This window comes from Tribolium madens, unplaced genomic scaffold (genome assembly GCF_015345945.1).
Source record: "Tribolium madens isolate multiple individuals breed KSU strain unplaced genomic scaffold, Tmad_KSU_1.1 Scaffold_3;HRSCAF=73;Tcas5.2_LG2, whole genome shotgun sequence".
In the NCBI taxonomy this organism is placed as follows: Eukaryota; Metazoa; Arthropoda; class Insecta; order Coleoptera; family Tenebrionidae; genus Tribolium; species Tribolium madens.
In genome coordinates, this window is record NW_025401006.1 from 4,744,363 (window position 1) to 4,758,386 (window position 14,024).

At 34.0% G+C, this 14,024-nt stretch overlaps 4 protein-coding genes across 4 annotated transcripts; 3 read left to right on the forward strand and 1 right to left on the reverse strand.

Annotated features, from left to right (window-relative positions):
- Positions 1-1,877: 1,877 nt before the first annotated feature.
- Positions 1,878-2,643, forward strand: LOC123007519. Its single transcript, XM_044402868.1, has 3 exons — positions 1,878-2,112; positions 2,160-2,492; positions 2,544-2,643. Exons 1-3 carry the CDS (start codon positions 2,082-2,084, stop codon positions 2,582-2,584), a joined length of 405 nt encoding a protein of 134 aa, XP_044258803.1. The 5' UTR covers positions 1,878-2,081; the 3' UTR covers positions 2,585-2,643.
- Positions 2,644-2,740: 97 nt separating this feature from the next.
- Positions 2,741-4,911, forward strand: LOC123007518. Its single transcript, XM_044402867.1, has 3 exons — positions 2,741-3,048; positions 3,094-3,564; positions 4,773-4,911. Exons 1-3 carry the CDS (start codon positions 3,033-3,035, stop codon positions 4,817-4,819), a joined length of 534 nt encoding a protein of 177 aa, XP_044258802.1. The 5' UTR covers positions 2,741-3,032; the 3' UTR covers positions 4,820-4,911.
- Positions 4,912-5,010: 99 nt separating this feature from the next.
- LOC123007254 (serine/threonine-protein kinase PLK4) lies at positions 5,011-7,881 on the forward strand. The gene is made up of 7 exons (XM_044402442.1): positions 5,011-5,202; positions 5,264-5,359; positions 5,412-5,597; positions 5,657-5,788; positions 5,838-6,194; positions 6,241-7,302; positions 7,352-7,881. Exons 1-7 carry the CDS (start codon positions 5,173-5,175, stop codon positions 7,673-7,675), a joined length of 2,187 nt encoding a protein of 728 aa, XP_044258377.1. The 5' UTR covers positions 5,011-5,172; the 3' UTR covers positions 7,676-7,881.
- Positions 7,882-9,983: 2,102 nt separating this feature from the next.
- On the reverse strand, positions 9,984-11,451 carry LOC123007309 (probable phosphoserine aminotransferase). Its single transcript, XM_044402539.1, has 5 exons — positions 11,312-11,451; positions 11,124-11,254; positions 10,799-11,076; positions 10,482-10,749; positions 9,984-10,430 (listed from the first exon to the last, which is right to left on the reverse strand). The coding sequence occupies exons 1-5, from the start codon at positions 11,369-11,371 to the stop codon at positions 10,061-10,063; spliced, it is 1,107 nt and encodes a 368-aa protein (XP_044258474.1). The 5' UTR covers positions 11,372-11,451; the 3' UTR covers positions 9,984-10,060.
- Positions 11,452-14,024: the final 2,573 nt, after the last annotated feature.

The following is a 14,024-nucleotide window of genomic DNA, read 5'->3' on the forward strand; positions in this document are numbered from 1 at the left end:
ATGAAAAATAATTGCAAATTTAGTCACGTCGAGAATTTTTTCAAAATTTCTGGCGCCGAAAGTGGGGCAATTTCGGCGAAATTCTTTGATAATCCATGAAAATATTGGTCGATTATCGCGAATGTAATTTGTCATAATTGCAAAAAATTGTTTTTATTTTGTTATCATTTCGGGAAAGGTGACTTAGTGCCCGATGCACGGTCCGGGCCCGTGATTGGCTGATTCGGAGCTGTTTCAGCCAATCGTAACCGGAGTTTGGAACATGAATTTATCTTATTTTTTCTCGAAAAGTGGTGGTTAGTGAGAAAGCTTCTTCGAATGTGGTTAGTGGTGTTGTTGATTGATTTTCAAAATAGTGGTGAAAAAATCTAAATTGGTTCTAATAAAAGACATAAAATTGGATGGTTAAAAATCAACAAACATCAAGTCATATTCTAAAAATAAGTTGGAAGTCGTCAAATATATCAGTTTATCAGAATGAATAATTATTGGTACATATTTAATAGTCTTGACAGTCATGCTTAACCATTTTGATTAAGACCATCCTTGATCTGATTCTCATTATTACGTCAATGATTTGTTCTGAAGAGCAAAGCATTCGGTTAAATTGATTTGTTTTATAATTTCGTCCTCAGAAGCCACGTGACAACACCTCCGGAAATATTTTAAATAAATAACCGATTTTAGTGCGTCTTCATATCTGGATATGAAGCATAAACACTACGCATTCTATTTTGTCTTGGGTATGTACCATTTTCTTTATTTATCTCGCTTACTTATTAGCACTATTTCTTCTCAAACCTGAATTTTATCACGGATAGTTTTATCTGAAATTTTTTAAATTTTCCATTTCGACTTATCTCCGCACTGTCAGCGCGGAGGAAGCAATAAATAACTGAAGAATTCGATTATAAAATTTTATCTCAACACTTGTCACTCAAATCATTTTTTTTTTTCAAGGGTTAATACTAGTCGACGCCGCCCCTCCCCACAATGCCCTTATGCCGGCTTGTTTGGGGCAAGGGTGCGACATGGATTCCGGACCTGTGTGTGGCATTGACGACTCGGGACTCCCCCGAACCTTCGAAAATCGATGTATGGCGGAACTGGCCTACTGCCAATACGGCACTTGTAAGTCTTTCCAAGTCCACTGACATGTTTCAAACAATTTTTTCCAGATTTTGCTGAAGTGAAACCAGGGGAATGTTGACGACATGCTACCATCTCATTTACGTATTTAAATTTAGGATTATTATTTCAGTATTGTTGTTGAAAATTATAGTATACGATTTTACTCTAGTGTAGATTTTTTATAGAAAATAGCAACTATTATGAATTGAATTTGTTTAATTTATTTTTGATGGAGTTTCAAATTGGTAAAATAAAAACTGTTACATTGCACCTGATTGTTATGCAACTCAATTTACAATAAAACATACCTAAACCAGAAAACTGCTTTTTTCAACAAAAATGTAAATTAGTAATAGTAAAAACCCACAACACAACAACCTGTCCCTCACTCTCAAATGAATGGCCTGGGAGACCCTGACATTGCCAAATAACAGTTATAGTAAATCACTAACGGGTAATCCCCTCACAAAAAATAACCGCATTTTTATGGTATTGACTAGTCAGGTGAGGACATATGGAAAAAAGTAGTAGTTTTCCCACAGTTTAAACATAAAAAATAAACACTGCAGGCGGTTAATGACCACAAAAAATCATTTTTTAGCAAAAAAACTAGCATTATAGGCAACTAACAATACACATGATTAATAAATTTTGTTTTTTATGATATTAGACACAAATTTGCTACTTTATTATGCAAGTGATTGCACTAAATGTTACAATAAACACACATTAAATCGCGAGTTCAAATCAACACACACACTCCAAAATACGTTTGTTTTTATATCTCTCTTATCAAATATTGATTTCTTAAACTCTTCAAAGAAAAGCGAAAACTGTATTTAGACAGTCAATGGTAATCCCAGATCAAAGTTACAAATAAAAGACGATACCAGTCAAGCCAGCATACTTGCAAAGTTCGTCGTTCAGTGTTGGGTCACTGTTTTATCACAATGTTTGTGAAATTAGCTTTCTTCGTTTTGGGTAAGTTTTTGATTTGTTTTTTTCTAATACAAGGCCCGATTTCGTAGCGGTTTTAATCTTGCACTCGTCGGCATCCCCGTCGAGGGTGCGAAGACAGGGGTTTTCGTGGGGCGATGTCGATGATAATGATTTGAGGCCAAGACCAAGACCCACGACTCAAGCACCAAGACCAAGACCGACGACTCAAGCACCAAGACCAAGACCGACGACTAGGACAACGCAAGCTGGGGGCGGCACTACGACGACGACGCCCTCGCCGGCGTATAGTGCCTGCATAAGACAGTGCCCCACGACGCCGCAGTATAACCCCATTTGTGGAAACAATGGGGTGACTTATCCAAATGAGAGTCACCTCAGTTGTGCCAATCGGTGTGGGCTGAGTAAGTTTTTGTTACATAATTGGGGATTTTTTGATGATTTGGGGTTTGTAGGTGTGCAACGGGCTTTTGGGGGCACCTGCCAGCCGCTTTAAGTCTTTTATGTGTTCGTTTCAAGGCTTATTAATAAATTATTTTTTTTTTGTAACTGAAATATGTTTAAGTTTTTGTCCCCAATCTCCAGTTTCAAAAATCTAAATGACGGCTTTTAACAGAATTATTCACCTGTTACGGTTCAATGAAATGTTTCAACACAATTACTTCTCTTTAATCAAATTCTTCGAATGAGTGAATAATCCGACTATTTATGCTAAACTATGATTACAAATAATTACAACAAATTGTCTGTTTCTTTTTAACAATTCGCACGAAGTCAAGGTAATATCAAAAAGAAGCTCCTCACATTCGTTATCTTAGTCATCATCTTGCAGTGTGAGAGACAAGATATAATAAATCGTAAACCTGTTAGACACTCTTTTGCTTTTGTTATAAACAAGCGTTCGTGCTAAACCGATTTGTACCTAGTGAGTTAAGAATCACAAAATGAGGTCTTGCTTCTGTAAGTACTCAACTTAAAACTTACAATTTTTGAGATCCACCTTAGTCGTGTTTTTTGCATTTTTGCAAGCAACTTTTGCCTACCGTTATGAGCTTCCTCAAGACTCAAGATATATCAACTTCCACAATTTTGATGTTTCTCGGAGGTCCAGTCGGCAACGTGGGGGCTTTGACTGGGACGAGCCACCAGATTACGATAATAATTTTAATAATCGACCAATTTCAAACACGTTTAATTGGAACCCAAGGCGGGTCGAAAACCAGGACTCGTTTATCTTTGAAGATGATTTCGAAAATCGAAATTTCGTGACTACGCCAAGACCAACGTTCCAAGCTTTCCGAAGAACTACACAAAGGACCCCTTCGTCGACTATTGCAATTCCTGGCATGGGGACTCCCCGGACTCCTTGCGAAGACCGCTGTTTGTCCACTCCTGAGTACAACCCTGTGTGTGGTGACGACAACATGACTTATTTCAGTATGCATCGGCTTAATTGCGCCCGAAGATGTGGCAAAAGTGAGTATTTGTTTTTCTCTTACTGTCTAGACGAAGTGGTGAGCTAATATTTGTATGTACGCCTGGTGGAAAATCCGAAATTTTATTTGTGTTTTTATCGGTTGTATTTTTAGAAAATGATTTCTTTCAAGGTTTTAACAATTTATGAATGCTAATTAGGAAAATTCTGCTTTCCATTCGTGTGGCACAATGTTTACCTATTTATTTCATCGATAAAATTGCTAGTACAGGAGACATAAAACTGCGTCACTAGATCCGGTATGACCTGCACGTATTCTAAGTGAGCACCTGATGGGAAAATTTTTGCAATAAAATCAAATGCAAAACCTAATCTAATAAAACAATCAATTTTTGTGACATCAAAAAAGTAATCAATTTTTTTAACATTTCTGTATCGTATGATCAATTAATTTGGGGTTGTAGACGAACTTGAGAAACAAAACTTGAGTTTTTGATTGATCCATAAAAATTTAAATTCACACAAATTGTAAAAATGTGATGTAATTTTGATCTGTCAATTAAAATATTATATTAAAAAATTGCAATTATTATAATTTTATATTATACTCCAAGAAGTATAAATTGGTATTAAATAAGAAAAGGCAAATATACAGAAACCTTTTTTTATAAAGTATATAAATAATAATTTGCGCTCCTTCTCAAAAACTCAAGAAAATCGTAATTTTTCAAGCTTGATTTAATAACGTTTTATGCATTTTTTCGAGTTTCTAGGACATCTAAAAATGTAAAAAATGTTAGGTACATCGTTCAATTTTAAATTTGGTAATTATTTTGATTTTTGTCCCCGATTTGGTTTAAACCTATCTTATCCGATAGATTTTAACGTGCTGATTACGAATCTGTCGCGCTTTTATCTCTAGCTCATCTAGTTTTGTCGTAAAATAATCAGCTTTTAAAAATTGAAAATTTTGTTGGGAGATACCGACGTGAAATTGGTGCCATTCGATAGATTTTTTTACTCTGATTACGATGGTGTTGGACTTTTTGCGAAAGCTCTAATACTAACTCTATACCTACTCGGAGTTTAAAAAGTAAAAATTGTCAAAAATTAAGGAACTTTAAATGCGTTTTTCTCAGAAAGAAACATTCAAATAAAGTGCTTTAAATTATCTATTTAATGGCGCAAACTTGTAGTCATTTCGGGTTACAGTTGAAATTTTTATTATTTTATTGTTTTTTTTTTTCAGAGGTCAGCATGAAGCACATGGGGGCTTGTACAAGAATCACGCAATGATGCTAATTTAATCACTTAACTGGTACAGAATTTTAATTATAAAAGACTGATTTAATTTAACCATTTTGTTTTTTATCAATAAAAACTAAAACCTTAAACCATTGTAGTATTATTTTTACAACCAATAAAGACAAACACTTTTTAAATCTCCCACTTTTTTTATGTTGGCGTCCATTGTCATCTATCAATTTTTGAAAAAAACTTGTTTTGTTTTCAGTTATTTCCCAATGCTTTTCCACTGAAATTCATCAATTTTGACTCAAACATGAATTAACAAAGCTCGAATTCCCCTCTGTGTCCCATAAGAGGTTATTTTAAATGTTTCCCTGACGTGGTTTCACCTTCAAACTCAAATGAATCTCGAAATGGGTGAACGAATTGAGGTTATAATTCTTTGTTTACGTCTTAAAAAAGCGAATTTTCGTTTTAAATAATTACTTTTAGGACTACGAAGTTTACAATCTGTTGGGAAAAGGAGGTTTTGCCTCTGTGTATCACGCAAAATGTTTAAAAACAGGATTAAATGTCGCTATAAAAATGGTTAATTGGTCTAACTTGATTTGGGGCTTGATGTTGTAATTTTGGGTTTTAGATTGATAAAAAAATGATGCAAGCAGCTGGGATGGTAAAACGGGTCGAACAGGAAGTATCAATTCATTATCGACTTAAACATCCATCTATTTTGGAGTTGTATACGTTTTTTGAAGATGCTAATTATGTTTATCTTGTTTTGGAGTTGTGTCACAATGGGGAGCTGAGACAGTATATAAAAACTAAGGTGGATTTACTTACAAATAAGGCAGAGTCACGAAAACTATTATTTTTTTTTATTTTAAGGCATTAACTGAGAGTGAAGTTAGCAGTATTATGAAACAAGTAGTAGAAGGCATGAAATACCTTCACACCCACAATATTCTCCATAGGGACATTTCTTTATCAAATTTATTACTTACAAAAGACATGCAAGTGGTAAGTGGCAGAAAAACAACAAAAAGCAATAAAAAACAATGGTTTTCAGAAAATTGCAGATTTTGGGTTGGCCACTCAATTATCACGTCCTGATGAAAAACACATGACAATGTGTGGGACCCCAAATTTTATCTCACCTGAAGTTCTTTCGCGGAGTTCTCACGGTCTTGAAGCCGACGTTTGGGGTCTTGGATGTCTTCTCTACAATTTATTAGTGGGGTCTCCCCCGTTTGACACTCATGGTGTTAAAAATACTTTAAATCGCATTGTTTCGGCCAATTATCATTTGCCCAGTCATTTGTCACTCGAAGCTAAAGATTTAATTAATTCACTTCTCCAGAAAAATCCCAAAGATCGCATCAAGTTGGACCAGATTTTGGAGCACCCTTTTATAAAAAGAGGACAGGTGAGATTTTTTTAAAAAAGTAAACAAAAATAATGTTGTATTTTAGTTGTTGACGTCACATTTGACTCATGATAGTGGGATTCACACAATGTCTAGCCGACGTGATAGCGCCTTCAGCGACGGTGCTATTAATAATATTTATGTGCCTAACAATTTTAAAAGTAACTCTCAAAATATGGAGCAGCTTTCGAGGAAATTTCATGATATTAATTTGAGGACAAACTACTCAGATCCTCAATTTTTCTCCGAAATTCGGAGTCATTGCAGTTGTGAATTGCCTCAAAACAACGCGTATCCTGCCGACCCGGGGGGGAATCGAATCCTCAAAGACAGCTCGAATCACAAACCGATTTTTTCTACAACCAGTACCAGTTCGAGCGAAAGTAACAAAAAAAGTGACAAAAACAAAACGCAACGACTGTTACAATTGTGTTCTCAAAGATTACTTCCGAAAACACACCGGACCGAAAATTCAATTTTACACATAATGGAAGATGGCGAAGTCGTCGTGGAACTGATGAAGAAAAAAGGAAGTGCGAAACGTAACGTCGTGTGTGATGTTTTGAGAATATCATCAGATGGGGCTAAAATAATTATTTATGAACCTAATGGGGGTAAGGGAGTGGCTCCAGGAGTGGCACCGCCCCCTATACCTCCACAAGGGGGTTACGATGCATACACTATCGAAAATTTACCGGAAAAGCACTGGAAAAAGTACATGCACGCATACCAATTTGTGGCCCTTATTAAAGAAAAAACCCCGAAAGTCACTTGTTACAATGATAAAATGAAGTGTGTTCTTATGGAGAATTTGACCGATTTTGAGGCCACTTTTTATGAAGGTGGGACCGTGACGAAATCTTCTTTGAAAGGGATTACGTTTCAGGATTCGTCCGGTAATAAACTTTTGGTTAAAACCAACAACGAATGTCGCAATTTAACCGGAACTTTCGAGTATATGTGGTCCCAATCGCAGGAGGCTTTGAAACATTGTCTCGTTTTGGAGGAGATGTTATCAAAGTTGGCCGGTCCCAATTTTCCAGCTATAATAGGCAGGAGGCCGGCTTTGGGGCCTGGAAAGGAGAATCAAACCCAAACAACCATGATGGTAATTTGGTAAATAGGGCGGTGGTGCGATTGCTTTTTGTTTTTTGTAGCCCTCGTTTGCTGTTTCCATGAACAGTACGGCTGTAGGGTCATTCCAGAGTAGTTCTGTGTCAAAGGAGAAGAGAGTGTCAGTGCCAGGGGTGGGCACGGCGGTGCAATTGCCCAATGGAGAAGTGCAAGTAAGGTATGGTGACGGATCCCAGTTGTCCATGGACGGTAAACATCAAATCAAGTATCAGTATTCGGACGGTAACACCGTTACGTATAATGATAATGATAATATTCCACGTCCGATAAGGGAAAAGTTGCAACACATGCCAAAGATTCTGAAACAGTTGATGCCGAGTCCAACTACACATAATTTTCGGTTGTAGTTAAGTGATTCTGTATTTGAATTAAATCAATATATTGTTCATTAAAAATGAAATAAGTACTAAATGAGGAATTTGTAAAGAACTGACCAGTTTTTTTGAATTGAATAGTGTTCGTCAGAGATTATTTTAGAAAGGTTTTTAACAGTGAACAAATATTTTGCACTATTAATTGACTCTTTTAATTGTGACAATAAAGATTGAACTTTATAAAACTATTTTTTTCTCCCATAGAGTGACCGTCGATTAGATCTATTGATTTATTGAGTGGATCATTTCGACTTTATTTTTTAAGCACTTGAGGCTATTTTTGTTGTTTTTGTTCGCATCAAGTTGAAAATTATCGTAGAATTTAATGGAGATGTTGAAAATCTTGTTTTCGAAGACAAATATTTTGCACTGCATTAATTAATGCGATTTTTTTAAGAAATTATTAAATTTATTTTTGTCGCTTTTACCAAATGAGTTTTTATTTTAATTGGATTTTTTAAATCAAAATTGAAACCTACCATTTGGTTTATGTTGCTATAAATTATATAGTTATTTATTCTACGAGTTTGAGTGTAAATCGGACGCATTATTTCACCGAGTGGAATTTTAAACCACGAGTGTAACGAGTGATGTATCATCCACGAGGTGGAATAAAGCGTCTGATTTACACTCAAACGAGTTGAATAGACGAATAGAAGAATTACACTCAACAAGGCTTAAATCTGTTAAAAATAATCTGACGTTTCGTATTGAGAAATACTAAACAGTTGTCAAAACTTCCTTACACGGGAGAAAAACCGTAAATTTTGACAGTGTCGAAGAATAAAAGCTTCTTTAACAAATATTTATTTCAAAAACATAGTTCATTATAAAGAACTAAAAATCTACCTGACATACATTTTTTTTTAATAGTAGTTATTTTTGTTTCGAGAAACTAAAATGCAGTTTTTGAGAACGAATATTTTTCGGACATAGTGACTTATTTTAATTACATAGTTAATTATCATTTTGCTTCCAACTACATTGTGTTTTTCGTCTTCAAAAACTGTTTTTAGGTACTTGTATCTAGAATAACAATTTTATTATCTAGTCTGAAAAAGACTCATTTTAGGGACTTAAATGAGTCCGTAAAATAGCTATTTTTGGGACGTATCTGTTACTAGAAACTTATCTAGTAGTAATAATTTAAGTGTGAATATTTTTTATTCATAATGAACGGACTGTTAAAAATAAAATTCTTTGATTTGTGAAATAAACATAAAAAAATTAAAAATTATACATAGTTGGCGGATGATTTTGAAATTTGGTATAGAGGCATTCAAACAACTTTTCTTAAGAACTTTTTGTCGTATTTGCCACATAAAAGGCACTATACTCTAAAAGAAAATAAGTTTTTTAAAATCCTGTATACATACTTGAATTTTCAAAACTAAAACCCCAAAAAATGAAGGTTTAAATTAAGATTTTTTTATATTTTACAAGAGTCATTTCACGTATCCGCGGAGACACTAGTATAAAATTCAACCAGTTAATCTCAAACGGTGTGTTTTATTGGAATAAAGATAAAAAATGTGTAAGAAGTAAAAAAGAAATAACAATTTGATACCTATGTTGTTAGAATTTTATTATACATTTGTTTATTTTAAGGAAAAAAAAACTACAAAAACAAATAAACAATTTTTTGTTACAGTGGTAGTCTAATACTAATCACTCTCATTAGCAAACTGGTTAGCTATTAAAATGTAGTTTTTGGGAAAATAAAGACAACATTATAACTGTAACATTGTTTATTTAAAAAAGGCCTTTGACATAAAAATTTGTAATAAACATTTACACAATTTGATAAATAGGGAAAGAGGACAAAACCAGTTTTAATATTTTTTGCAGAGAAAAGACAATAAATATTCATTTCACAATGTGTGCACGAATAACAAGTAGCTTTAGAATAATCTTTCAGATGATGAAATTATACCCCGTAGCAACTGAAACAAATATAACGGAATTATACTAAAATAAAATTAAAAAAAAAACGAAATTGCGGGTTATTATTGTTTTTGTACTAATTTCGAATTAAAATATTCAAACGCGACATTTGCTGAATCACGTTGCATACGTTCGATAATTGCGATTTTTTAAATCCAGTTTTGTTTTTTCTTGACCTTTGTTTTATTGTGTGATAATTATTGATCTAAGTTTGATACTCAAATCGATCAGATCTTGTTTACTTGACCCGTTGAGGAAATTCAAGTGTTTTTTCCGATTATTTCTTAATGAGTTTTATCAAAACGGGCGTGGTTAACATTTGAAATGAGAGTCATTGTAACTTGAAAAAATATTTATTCCTAAAAATACTTAATACAATACAATAAATACATTGGAATTTGAATAGACATTAATTTAACCGAACTGCGTTCTAAATTCTTTCATAAATTTAACTAAAAGCGCAACTTCATCACGCGTCACAGCGTTGTATAACGACGCTCGAATTCCACCAACTAATCTGTGACCTTTCAATTGGAACATTTTAAGTTTTTCGGCTTCTTCTAAAAATTTCGCTTCTAATTCCTCGTTGCCTTGAGGGCCCCCAACCCTGAAGGGCACATTAATCCTACTTCTGCAGTTTTCGTCAATGGGACAACTGTAGAAACTGTTCGAGTTGGCCATTTCTTCGTAGAGAAGTTTACTCTTGTCTTGCGATTGATTTTCCATAGCTTGAAGGCCGCCATTTTTCTTGATCCATTGCAGGACTTTCTCCATTACGTAAACTCTGCAAACGATCGATTTAAACTCACTCTTAATTAACAAAACAATGACATACGAGAAGGTAGCAGGTGTGTTATGAACGGAATTCTGCTGACTAATGTTTGTGAAATCGAATACTGAAGGGCAGATTTTCATGGGGTTGCCGAGGAGGTCTTCCCGGATGATCACAACAGTGACGCCCGCAGGGCCGATGTTCTTCTGCGCCCCCGCGATGATACACCCGAACTTGGAAATGTCGATTTTTTTTGTCATAATACTGGAAGACATGTCGCTGACAATTGGCACGCCGTGAGGTGAGGTCGGGATGAAGGGAAACTCGACTCCTGAAAAAAAACCATTAGGGGCGAATTCTTCTCGGAACTTTCAACTGACCATCAACAGTCTCATTATCACAATAGTAGACATAAGAAGCGTCAGGGTTCAATGTCCAGCTCGACTCCGGCGGAATACTTCCAGGCTTGTCGGCTTTAGGAAACACTAAATTCACTTTGCCGTACTTCGCGGCCTCTTTGGCGGCCTTCGAGGACCAAGTTCCCGTCACGGCGTAATCGGCAACGCCGGTGCGGTTCATCAGATTCAAGGCCACGGCGGCGAAGGCCCCGGTCCCGCCCCCTTGCATGAAGAGAATCTTGTAGTTGTCTGGAACATTCCTGCAAAAAATTTAATTCCTGCGAAATTCCGGTTTTGGGTCACTTACAATAACTCGCGGATTGCTTTTTGTGCATCGTTGTTAATTTTCGTGTACTCTTTGCCACGATGGCTCATTTCCATGAGACTCATCCCGCTGTCTTGGTAGGAAAGGAGCTCGGATTGGACCTGGGCTAACACCTGTTTTTGCGAGAAAAGCAATGTTTTGATCGGGTCAACAACAATTTTTGTAATTACCTCTCGGGGGAGTTTGGCAGGGCCGGCTCCGAAATTTAAGGCTGAATGGCTACTTCCCATAATTACACTTGCACTAGAACTTTATCAACTGATTGCTGTACTGTGCACTTTCAAACTGGTGACTCTTTATATACTACACATGTTTATATCGGCTTGGGTGGTGGGGCAACGAGGATCGTAAGATTTTTGATTAAAACAATACTAGTTGAGAAATTACAATTACGCTAAATTAAGTGATAAAACGTCATATGACAAATACGTTGATTAAAAAATGTTGTTTATGAAATAATGAGCAGTGGGAAGACGAGTTACGTTATCGATTTTTCCGATTTGGTTTGATAAATAAGTGGCTTTTAGTGTTTGTGAGTGATTATTTTTTTATAAAAATAGAACATTTAAGGTTTGTGGAGGGTAAAATAAATCGTTAAAATTATCTGTCCTGTTTTTTTTCTTTTTTAATTAGAAGTATGGCAAAAAGACAATTAGCAACGCAAGATGAAATAAAAAAAGATGAAATGGAGATTTTTTCTTCTTTTTAGGTGTTAAAAAATATTATCTATTATTTATTATAATTTCATTCTAATATTACTGAAATAAAGACAAAATATTGATGTGTTGTGATTTATGTATGTATGTACCTAAGTTCACTTAACATAAAATTTTAAATTCATAAAGAAACACCAGATAACGAAATAAAAAATGGTTTTTCTATGAGAATTTAATACAAGTTGCATAAATTCCGCCGCAGTCAAGACACAAAAATTGAACATAAATCAATTTTTGATACGCAGCAAAATAACTCTGAAATTAAAATTTGAAGCCATTGTTAAATGAAAGAAAATTTATTTACTATTTTTTTTCTTTTATTACATTTATGCTTCATTTTTCACTATATTCATTTTGAAATTGTTCTTTTATTTTGTCTATTTTTTGATTCCGGCCTTGGTGGCGATACGAGATCTAAATGAATGATGTAATATTTGCGATAATGGGGCTTTTTCATTTTACTCGAATTATTTTTAACTGCGTGTAAGGGTCAGCAACATGAATCACATGATAGATAAGTCGTTTACTATATTTGAAGAATTTTAGGCTGTGTGTTTAGATTATCTCTGGAAAAGTTAATCAAACGATGGAATTGCTCCGATTAATTTGAATAAACATATTGCAGAACTGTTGAACTAGAATAAAGAAATTTGGTGATAATAATGAGGCAATATGCTGTTACTAAGTAATCATCACGGAAAATTTTCTTACTCTGCGTTTGATTCAGTTCGTCAATATGATTTATCGCTGATGTAGTCGCCCAGAAACAACGTTTATCCTTACGATTTTTAATTTCGCAATTACTAAAATGGGTAAACAATGCATATGTGAAAATAACGGAGAAAGAACACATTTTTCGACGTAATGTTTTGGCTTTGATGGCCGCTTTTTAGCAATAAGGAAATATTTTTTTTGTAATAAAAAATTATCAGTTTTTCGTTTCAAATTGCCCTCTGTTGTGGCGTAATCTTTTTATTATTAATGGATGATGAAATGAACTGTAATTTAGGGAATTTGGTTTATTCTGGTTATTGCTAAAGTATTTCATTACTGAGGGTTAAGATTTAACCTCAGAACTTAACTTTTAAGATAAATAAACCTTTAATTACTGGTTTTACTGATTCGCGGAATTTCGGTCCAATTAGGAGTATTTTGCATATTCAGTAATTTTTAGCTTTCTAAAATTATAGAATGTTATACCTACTTAACCAGGTGAACAAAAAGTATGGAACGAAACGATTTTTGCGTAAACTATTTATTTTTTGAAAAATTAATAATTAATGTATGATAAAGTACTATACAATGTGGATTTTCTCAAGAATAAAATTTTTTGAAATTTTTTTTGTTTTTGAGTTTTGCAAAATTTTTAATTTGTGCAAATGGTAACCCAAATGGTAAAGGATTTGTTCTAAGGATTACGACAATCTACATTTTATTCAATTTTCAATTTTGAAAAAAAAACATGAAATTTAAAAATAAAACAAAATTTTATTTTCAAAATACGTTCACTTTTTTATAGCTCCTAATGTTTATTAATTATTATTTTCTAAAGGCAAATGATTAAAGAAACCGCTTTGTTCTAAACTTTTAATGACATATTAACAAAAATAGCGAGTTAAAGTTCAGGTACTCCATCTCGAAGGCTTGTTTGCTTTTGCACGTCTGAAAAATTAGACTTTTTTTAATTTGACAAAAGGGTTAAACTGACAGTCGTGGCAATTCAAAAGTTTGATTCACAATGAGCAAATTTTTCATGTCTCAGTTTTTTGTCTACCGACTGTGCATTTATTACATGTGTTTGACAAAAACTTTACCAATAAACAAAATGAAATTTGATGGTTAAAGAAATTTTCATTATTTTCATGATACCTATTAAAAGTTTCTAAAACGTGCTAGATTGTGTTTTTTGTTTCTTGATTGGTCTATGGAAAATCTATTTTTACCTAGAAATCAGGTTCTTTAATAAATTATTTTGAATTTTTGTCATTTTTTTCTCTACTTATCATGATAATAATTACAAAAACCGAAAGTCCAAAATTCCGTGTCCGCCAATGTAGCGTTCAAAAATTCAGATCCAAAAAAATATTGTGTGAATCAAGTGGTCAAACAAATGAGACTAAAATTATCTGAAAAATTTTTAAAAGGTAAAAAAATAATGTTTGAAATG

What these genes read in the sequence shown, in the direction of transcription:
- LOC123007519 (XM_044402868.1), top strand. Translation starts at nt 2,082, where the DNA reads ATGTTTGTGAAATTAGCTTTCTTCGTTTTGG. An exon ending in ATTAGCTTTCTTCGTTTTGG is followed by an intron (nt 2,113 to 2,159) that starts GTAAGTTTTTGA and finishes CCGATTTCGTAG; the next exon opens with CGGTTTTAATCTTGCACTCG. An exon ending in TGCCAATCGGTGTGGGCTGA is followed by an intron (nt 2,493 to 2,543) that starts GTAAGTTTTTGT and finishes TGGGGTTTGTAG; the next exon opens with GTGTGCAACGGGCTTTTGGG.
- LOC123007518 (XM_044402867.1), top strand. An exon ending in CGCCCGAAGATGTGGCAAAA is followed by an intron (nt 3,565 to 4,772) that starts GTGAGTATTTGT and finishes TTTTTTTTTCAG; the next exon opens with AGGTCAGCATGAAGCACATG.
- LOC123007254 (XM_044402442.1), top strand. Translation starts at nt 5,173, where the DNA reads ATGAATCTCGAAATGGGTGAACGAATTGAG. An exon ending in CTTTTATAAAAAGAGGACAG is followed by an intron (nt 6,195 to 6,240) that starts GTGAGATTTTTT and finishes GTTGTATTTTAG; the next exon opens with TTGTTGACGTCACATTTGAC. An exon ending in AAACCCAAACAACCATGATG is followed by an intron (nt 7,303 to 7,351) that starts GTAATTTGGTAA and finishes TGTTTTTTGTAG; the next exon opens with CCCTCGTTTGCTGTTTCCAT.
- LOC123007309 (XM_044402539.1), bottom strand. Translation starts at nt 11,371, where the DNA reads ATGGGAAGTAGCCATTCAGCCTTAAATTTCGGAGCCGGCCCTGCCAAA. An exon ending in CTGCCAAACTCCCCCGAGAG is followed by an intron (nt 11,255 to 11,311) that starts GTAATTACAAAA and finishes TCGCAAAAACAG; the next exon opens with GTGTTAGCCCAGGTCCAATC. An exon ending in AAAGCAATCCGCGAGTTATT is followed by an intron (nt 11,077 to 11,123) that starts GTAAGTGACCCA and finishes AATTTTTTGCAG; the next exon opens with GAATGTTCCAGACAACTACA.